Consider the following 9,734-nt stretch of genomic DNA (forward strand, 5'->3'; position numbering starts at 1 on the left):
AGAAAAAAAGAGGGGGGGGGGGGGGGGGGGGCTGGTGGCAAGCTACCTATCCACAGCTCCTCCATCCCTGTAGCTGCAACCCAGTCCTCCCATTCACGAGTCCAAATCAAGCCAAAAAGTAAGCCAAAAGAACAAAACATCTGTTCCACAAAAGAAATGTTTCCCTCTTTGTAAATGTATCCTGCAGGCCTTACCTGTCTAGGAGACCTCCTCTCCCAGTTTCCCTGGGTAACTTACTTGCCTGCCTACCTGCCTCCACACCAATGCACACATCACACTCCTCTCCTCCTGCCCTCCTAGTATAGCATTGTGCTAGGTTTAAATCCCCTAATCTAGTGCTTCTCAACCTTTTTTGTACCAAGACCTATTTGTAAACATTGATGGTCAGTCACGACTCAGTGCCCCTCGCTCCTGCCCTGCTGCCCCCCACTCCCGGGCCCCAGCCCCTCAATGTGTGGGTGGGTATGTGGGGCAGGGGGGGCCCAAGCAACCCCTTGCAAGCTGAAATTCTGCCAGCCTGCAAGGGAAAAGCCATGATTTCCCATGTATTTTTCCTTTGAAGGAGAATCCATTTTTAAAGTTTGTTTGCAACCCTTTCGTATATTCTTGCGACCCATTTTTGGGGCACAACCCACAGGTTGAGAAATGTTGCCCCAATCCAGCCTACTTCTGGTCACCTGACCAGACCTGTTGCCCCACTCTCTCTTCCCCCTCCTCCCCCCCACATGGCCAGGTGGAGTCAGTCACTCATTAACCCACTGCCTTCATTAGTACCACGCTCAGTCCACCTGCCCTCTCTGACCTCACCAGTAACAGAGCCAGGGGTTACACATTTTTTTAAAAGAATTTGGCAGTACCTAGAACATACAATGCATTTGGCCTTTAAAATGCTATATACCTAAGCAGGAAAAAATACAGTCTTTCAAATCACCTCCAAGTGCCATGTTGTTTTTTTATAAACTGTTAAAAGTAACATGGCAATAGAGTCCTTGGCTGCTCTAGCAAAAGCTAAATTTACCAGTATTCTATGCATTACATACTCGTTAAAGAGCAGAGAGTACTGTGAACAATGATGGAAGCTTTTCATTATTGCACTCTCCCAACCAGTACCAGCTGTCCCTGTCAAGGTCATTGAAGTCTAACAGACATTTCAACAAGGATATTTTAAAAGATCATCTCAGCCAATAGAATAATAAATAGCAGCTTGTGACGCTGCAATTTTGTAAAAATCTAAACATTCTCCTATAATTTCATATACACTAAGCACTAGTTGCTCACATCCAGTGATTGAAGATGATTCCTAGAGCATCAATGATGTCCAAGTTAACTTTATATTCCTTCAATATTTAGGCTGTTGTGCATCAGCTTGGCTCCACCACACCTTAGAGCAGCTTCAAGGCTGCTCCAAATAATACTTGCATCATCCAAGAGTCATTAAATAAGTAAAGAATTTCTGGAGCACCCAATGCTCTAACCATTCTCTTCCTACTCCATTGTCTCCATATAGCCCCTGACCTGCTACTGAAGGCCAATGTTGCACCAGGATAGGATTCTGTGATAGTGGAATCCTCAGCTTTCCAGTTAAGGCAGATTTAAATCGTGGTTTTCAGAGTAATACAAAGAGTAGTTAAGTTTGACCCTGTGCCCAACCCTAAAATTTGTTATTTAATATCAGGCTAAAAAAAACAAACAATACACACACACCCTTAATTTATAAAGGTCAGAATTTTACAAGGTCAGATCAAAGCCTACTTAGAAATAAGTGTGCATATTTCAGCTGTAACCAATACAGAGTAGAAACCGAGGAAGGTCATTTGCTCACAATTCTTGGGGAACCACAATGGGAGGAATTATGCAAGAAGTCACACTGAGTGAAGGTACTGAAATGTCCCTCCATGTGACAAGCTGACACCAGTGAGCTAATTTTCTTGGTGACCTTATCTAAATTAGTCAGAGAATATCCACTGTGATTTATGCCTAGTTGCAATTAAACCATTTGATGCCTTCTAATTAAGTCTCTGAAGATTAATTCCTATCCAAGTTTTTTTTTGGTTTCTTCTTAAGAGATAAAAATGTGAAATGAATTTAACCATCCAAGGAGAGGGGGCAATTGTATCACTGCATGCACACAAAATTGCCCTGAATATGACTAAGCTTTACCTCTCAACTGTCTTCATCTTGCATCCCTTCCAGATAACTTAGGTGCTCTCCCTTCTTATTCTAAGGTATTTACATCAACATACAAAATAATATTAGTTAAAAAAAATTGCTGTTTATGTTTAAGAAATTAATCCTTGCTGAAGTTGCTTTTCCTACACTGTTAAATTTTCTAGTATGAGTCCAACTCTTCCAGATACCTGTCCTACATTGTGCTCTGGATGGGGACCCTGACAGTGTGAGCAGTGTGATTACAACTCTAATAAGAGAAGAAACAGGCATTTGAGTTTCAGATTGCTCCAGTTCATATCAGTCTGTTTGCTCCAATGTGCATCAGTACATTTGGCTCCTTCTTAAAAATAAAAAGTATACTACAAAACAAAACACAAACTTTGAATGAAAACAAGACTGTTGAACTAAGTGTTCCAACTAGGTAAAATGTGATAGAGGGAATGAGATAGCTGGCCTTTTAACGTGCATTTTTTCCAGCCTTGAAATCCTTTTGAGTCATATTGCTCCACTGCAATGACAGACATACAACACTTTCACATCCCAAGATTTTGCCGGTGTTGTAATTCCTAGCATCACTAATGATTTTTTTTGTGAACCAAGAACCTTTTCCAAGGGGTATTCTACGACGTACTAGGCATGTCCCCATGAGTGCGTACGTGCATTGTCCTGGGGACAAGTAGCAGCAGCACATATTTGCCACTGCTAGTTGTCCCTGGGCACACGCCTGCACATGTGCTGACTCAGGACAAATGGCCCCGGCAGCCTTACCTGCAGCACCAGCAATCTAGCCACTTGGAGCCTGGCCAGCAGCTGGAGCGTGGCTCTGCCCAGCCAGGCTGCGGTTTCTGGTGGCACACACTGCAGACGTGTGCTGTGCCACTTTCCCCCCACCCCTCTTTGTTTTTGTTTTTTTAGATACTGGGATTTCCTGGAACAGATTCACGTGCACCACATGCATTTTGCGATGCCTCAAAAGGCTTTGAGGCACCGCAAACCACACATTCCCATTCATGGGAACACAGCATTGCTTTGTTGAATGCCCTCCAGAACCTGGTTAGCAGAGATGAAATTCTGCTTAATTCCATGTTTCTTTTCAGTTCACCTTTAAAGTTTCCTGGGCCTGCATTCCATGGCAATATTGCCCTCTTTAAATCCCTGCCCCCTGACACTACTGGTTTGAGAAGAACATTTTAAATTTGTATTCCATAATAGTTTTTCATTGCTTGAGTTATGCATTCTATAACAATACTGTGTCACATTTATTAAGCTCATGCTTCCTCCCTGCAGGCGAGTACAGCTATCTGGGGACTACACTTCGTCAGGTAGATATAGAGCCAATGCCCTCTCTCACAGATGTCAGACAGCTAATAGCACTGTATGGAATACTGCCATTAGGTAAGAGCACAGCAAAATTACTGGAGGGCAGAATACAATGGTTTGCTTCCTGTCAGAAACATATATTTTTACTAGCTTTGACAGTGTTGATTAATTGTAATCTAAAGCATTTTGCAGTATAATTGTTTTTCAATTAAACATTTTGAGTGAAGACCATATCATTTTAATAGAGCATAAAAGAGCGTGCACATGTCATTTTCAGGTACTGCGTTTACTTGCCATCTCTGTTTGCATTTCAACAGTTTGGGAATGGCAGCACATAAAGGAAATCACTTGGGAAAGATAATAACTAAAACAAGCTCCAGTGATTAAAATTAATCAAGTTAAGGGAAAAGCTAAGGTTACAATTTACCTTTTACAAGCTGGCTAATATTACTTGGTACTAAACAATATGAGCATTTAAAGAATTAGTCTGAGTAGATTTCATATATTTGAAAGAGCACACTTCTAACTGCTCTTGTAGTTTTAAGTGCTGGCAACTATTAGTATTGAAAAAGATATTTGGGTGGGGTTTAAACATACGGTCTATACCAATATTTTATTGCAGCATTCCAACCTTGAGCAGTACAGGTTCCTAATGCAGCAAGAGGCTTTACATTTGGTATTTATTATTTTCACTTTGGGAAAAATTTCCAGTCAGATAAGAGGCAAATCCTCATTCACCCAGTTCAGTCCCACATAACATCATTCTTGGCCATTCATCGAGTTTGTAGTACAAGATGGCCAGATTGTCCCAGGCTCACATTCTGGTGTGCAAACCAAAGAGAAAGAAGGAACCTTCCTTTCCCTGTTCATGTTTTTCACAAAGACCAGGATCGATAATGGACCTTGTACTTCAACAGTTCTTTCAATATACATTCAGGAGCATTCTCAAAGCATTCTCTGGTTCTAGTCCCTTCCAAATATTAGTCGGTGCACCCAGGATAGCAGGTGGCTGACCCTACAACGCTGCTTCAAACCCAAGAATTTGGAGGAAGAATGACAGTTTTCCCTCAAAGGGCTTAGTCTTCAGCATTAGCACTCAACCTTGAAGAATCATGGTAACTAATATGTTAAGGGACTTTGCAGTGGAGAGTAAACCAGGACCTTCATGTTTAAGAGCATGTCAGTTGATCATGGGTAAACCTTACTGGAGCCAGAGGTTTAGCCACAACTAACTGACACCAAGTTAAACATGACTCTTGCCTGTCTGCACAGACTCCCATCTTATTTCACATATCAGTTAGATTGTATTAAATCATGACACTGGAGTAGCTAATTTTTTAAGTTAAATTAAGCCAAAGGTTCCTCCTACAGAGTTAAGAGGGTCCATATACTTTCTACTGTTTTTTTAAATTGGAGATAAACTGAGGAAAAGACCTTGAATTAGTAAAACAGATTATATTTGTGATGGCAGTCTGAATGCCTTTATGTAAAAGAAACTTATGCATATATAGCCCAAGGATAAAAAAGAATCACAGAAATTATTTTATCCTTGAATGATATTTTAAGGTTAATATTTTAGATAACTGCCCTCAGTACTAGTTAATTGTGTGTCTGTAGGTGAGAGTTTCTTTAAAATATTCACATGATGGCAGAGAAAACTTCAGCTCAAAAGGAATTAGGGTCCAGAGGAGGGCCACCCGCATGATCCAGGGACAACAGGGCAGACTCTACAGTGAGAGACTGCGGGACCTGAACCTATTCAGCCTCCACAAGAGAAGGCTAAGGGGGGACCTGGTGACTGTCTATAGACTCACTAGGGGGGACCAGAGGGGTTTGGGGGAGACGCTGTTTCCCCTAGCGCCCGCTGGCATAACAAGGAGAAATGGGCACAAGCTGTTGGAGAGGAGGTATAGATTGAACATCCGCAAAAACTACTTCACCGTTAGGGCGGCTAGGAGCTGGAACCAACTTCCAAGGGAAGTGGTGCTGGCCCCTACCCTGGGGGTCTTTAAGAAGAGGCTGGATGCCCACCTAGCTGGACTCGTTTGAGTCCCATTTCTCTTTTTGGGGTTTTTGTTGTTCTCCCGCCCTGGCGGGGGGTCGGGCTAGAAGATCTACTAGGTCCCTTCCGACCCTTAATCTATGAATCTATGAATCTATGAATTTGAGAAAATTGTCAGCAGCTGAAAGAAGTTACAATAGAAGTTGCATTAACTCTGGAGGTGTCTACTATTCTCATTATAATAAGCCTACTTATAACAATAGTAGATTGGTATGAGGTGACCAAATATATTCATAAAACTTTAGTGGTTAACAATCTTACTACACACTTCATGATGCTGGAAGTAAGGCTTATAATATCTTAAGTCAGCAGTTTTCAAACTTTTTGAGCTGGGCCCCCTTTGAGTTACAATTTTGTTCATGCCTCCTCCCCCCCTCCACCTCACCCCAGCCAAAAACAGACATGCAAAATGTGCTTTCATAAACTTAACAGACTAACACAACTTACATTATTTAATTAAATTGCCTATACATTTCAAATTCACAGATAATGTGCTTATCAATTAATGTGAAGGGCTTGCCTGCTTCCCTGCAGTTTACCTTGCCACTGCTGCTGCCCACTACCATCTGCCTGCCCTGTTCACACCGCCCCCTGCCCTGACATCTGTGCCTCTTGCAACCTCCCAACGTTCCTTCATGCCCCACCAGCGGTGCAGACCCCACAGTTTGAAAACCATTGCTTTAAGTCACTAGTTCACTGAAAAGTAGGCTTATTGCTTTCCTTTTAACATAATTTCTAAACTGTCACATCCTTTGCTGGTAAAGTCTAATGGCGGTGGGAAGGCAGAGTCAGTCTTGTTCCTGATGCCTGGAATAGAACTTTTGAAGTTTTCTAGAACTGACAATTAGGGCTGTGCAAAGTTTCAGGTGCTGATTCGATTCAGAGGAGATTTGGCCCAATTTGGTGGCAGAATCTCCGAATCCAAATCAAATCAGGAGACCGATTAAAAGGTCCAAATCACTTCAAAGCTCTCCGGATCAATTCAGAAAATATTCAGAGAGCTTTGGTGATTTGGGCAATCCCTGATTGCTGCAGCAGGGAGCTGGACCTGGACTCCATGCTGGAAAGTAGGGGATGGGAGAGGTGGGGCTGGAGGAGGGAGAGGGAACCATAGGGGAGACCCTTGCAAGGCCCCATCCCCTGCCTGCTCCCCCAATCCCCACCCATGGCTGCCCCACCCGGGCCCAGGTCTTTAAACAAAAATCCCCCACTCACTGGCTGCTGCCAGGCAGGGGGGCAATCCCTGCTTCCCCCCACTGCATGGGGGGCTCTGCCGCAAACCCCAACCCCTGCCCGCTGTCCCAGCCCCGCCATGGCTGCCACCCCCGCCCCAGCTCCCGACCCTTTAAAAAAAAAGTCCCCACTCACCAGCTACTGCAGTGGCCTTGGGGCTTGTGGCAGAGCCTCCCCCACATGGCATGGGGCAGTGGGGATTGCCTCCCACCTGGCAGGAGCCAGTGAGTAGGGGATTTTTTAATTTTCTTTTTAAAGGGCTGGGAGTTCGGGCTGGGCAAGGCAGCCATGGGGTGGGGCTGAGAGAGTAGGTGGGTGTCAGGGTGCTCATGAAAGAGCCCCCCAGGTGGCATAAGCAGTGGGGAGCAGCAGAGCTCGCCCCCCCCCCCACCCCAGCCTGGCAGCAGCCAGTGAGTGTGGGCTTTTTTTTTTCTTTTGTTTTTTTAAGCCATTGAGAGCGGGCGGGGGTGAGGCTGATTTGAAGTTTTGGTGGTGCTGGTGGCTGAATCTCTGAATCAGATTTGGCCAAATCAATTCAGGACAGTGATTTGAATCACCAAATTGAATCACTGTCTCCCAAATCGGCCAAATCCAAATCGGAAGTTAATACTACCCACTTCGCACAGACCTACTGACAATATCCCCACAGAGGGCTCTCACCTTTGGGACTTTTTCCCATACCCCAATAATCTGTTAGTCACCTAGTTTACAAGCCCTCTAGACATGATGCAGGTATTACTGTTTAAATGCAATGTTGAAATGGTAATTACTGTATAAGGATATAGACCCTTTTTGTTTAGCAAGTAAATGATGACCATTTTAATGGACCATATATTGGCATGACAGGCATTTGATACGTTTACTTTGACATTCACTGCCCAGTACACACATTGTATTATGATTGATAAAGTAATATCGAAATAAAACATTTCAATGGCTTGCTCCCTGACAGCACAAGTGCTACATCCTTCCTCCCCATTTTGACAGACAAGTCAGGATGACAAACACTACTGAGCATTTCCCAGCTCTTAGTCTCTCTTCTTTGATACCTCCTCCTTTGTCAGCATGAGAAAGGAATCAACCTGTACTGCAGCATCTTGTGCCATGTATGGTAATTGTCAATGAAAAAAGGCAGAAGAAAAAAAGAAATCCTGCTTCTGCATCTTGCAACACTTTTGTAGAGGAACATCTAGCATTTAATCCTACCTTCACTGAAGAACCCTCCATTCCCCCGGTAGAGCAAGACAGGAATGGAATAATGTCTGAAGGTGCAAGAGATAACAGCTACTCAGGAGGCCTGAGAGGGAAAGAATGATACACACTAGAGCAGAGACACTCCCCCAAAAAAGTGGATAAGGTGGCTACAGTTCTGGAAAACAAAAGTACCCTTTAACCATGAAGTTTGAAGGTACCACCCTTTCATGTCCACAAGCTCCTTTTAGTGAAGCTTGCTTCCTTTTCTCCCAAGAGGATATTTCCAGAGGATACAATACCACTAGAGTATCTACTCTCTGCAGTCACAGCCAGCCACAGAAAACATTTTCCTCTCACTTACCAGCTAAATTGCTTTTCTTTCTGTTGTTCTTTCAACACAACACAGATACCTACCTAATCTGACTTAGACAAGACTCACTGCTTGAGTCAGCAGGGCAAAGTGGGTGACCAGCTTTCTTCAGGTCAGGAGAAGTGAAGGATAGAGCCCTAGAAAATGGGAAATCTTAGAGATTGAGCATCATCCACCCTATCTGAGCAAGTAGGCAGAAGGAATATAGGATATAGATTATATACACTACCACCTCCATCAAAAAAAAGCAGAGGAAACAAACAGAAAACAAATCAACTAGTAAGCAGGGCTGTAAAATGCCTGTACTGCAAAGTGCAGTAGCCAGGTCATTGCCTAGCTTATTTCAAACAACTTACATTCTAAAAAACAAATTATCAGACTCTGCAGTTCTTACTAAACAGCATCAATATAATATAAAAGGAAGCTTCCCAAAGAAAAGTGTGACGGCAGAAAGGAAGAGAGAGAAAGTAACACTAAAGATTTTAAATTATACTGACAAATGCCTGTCAGGAAAATATTCCAATTAGTTTGTTTTCATAAAGCACAAGGAGAACTGGAGAGTGTCATTTTGGTGGGTTTGAAGGATTCTGCTTTTTTAACATGTGACATGGATTTCCTGCCCTTGTCCAATTAAAGAAAGTGGGGAACAGCTCTGAGGTGGAATGCTTGTCTTTTTTAAATTAGATCACAGGTATATCTACAACTATCCATCTGTGTGACAGCTGACAGAGAGTGGGTTAACAGTTTAAGTGTAATTGGAGGCAGATGTGTACTATACATAATGCTAGCTGGGCTTGTCTTTTGCATTTAACTGTATTGGCTCACTTTCATTTCAGTGGTCTTTAGCCTGTTAAGTTTGAAGTTTCCCTACTGCCCATACTCCATAACTTAGCAGTGTGAAGCACTAGCCCTTGACTTGTGTGTATAGCTAAAATTAAGTTTTTCTGAGAGTTAAAATTCAAATGAGTTCATTACTAATTGCTTTTTTCTTCAGCAACAAGAGGGGTGTAGCTAACTTACCATATGGCTAGAGTTCTGGTTTATACAAAAGTGTATTCTACACCACTTGTGCTATGTTAATGAGACACAGTTCACATTATGAAATATTTATCATGAAGAAAAACTAAAGAATCATACACCATTACATTTATGGCAGACTTAAATGAAACCAATAATAGCTCCTTATGACTTTTTATAGGCTCTCAAGTGCTACATGAGAAGGCTCCACTGGTGAAAGCTCTCCTGCTAGCTGGTCCTGCAGGAGTAGGAAAGAAAATGCTAGTTCATGCCCTCTGCACAGAAACAGGAGCCAACCTCTTCAACTTGTCTGCCTCTAACATTGCAGGAAAATACCCAGGCAAGAGTGGCTTGCAAATGCTGCTCAAC

At 42.9% G+C, this 9,734-nt stretch overlaps 1 protein-coding gene across 1 annotated transcript in view; it reads left to right on the forward strand.

Annotated features, from left to right (window-relative positions):
- The window catches only part of IQCA1 (IQ motif containing with AAA domain 1), a 228,767-nt gene that overhangs the window by 187,610 nt on the left and 31,423 nt on the right, over positions 1-9,734 (forward strand). Inside the window, exons 14-15 of the mRNA XM_019523351.1 lie at positions 3,457-3,564; positions 9,547-9,725. Coding sequence (XP_019378896.1) covers positions 3,457-3,564; positions 9,547-9,725 — 287 coding nt within the window. The remainder of the gene's footprint in view (positions 1-3,456; positions 3,565-9,546; positions 9,726-9,734) is intronic.

Source organism: Gavialis gangeticus, unplaced genomic scaffold (genome assembly GCF_001723915.1).
Source record: "Gavialis gangeticus isolate Ggan-Ray unplaced genomic scaffold, GavGan_comp1, whole genome shotgun sequence".
Taxonomy (NCBI): domain Eukaryota; kingdom Metazoa; phylum Chordata; order Crocodylia; family Gavialidae; genus Gavialis; species Gavialis gangeticus.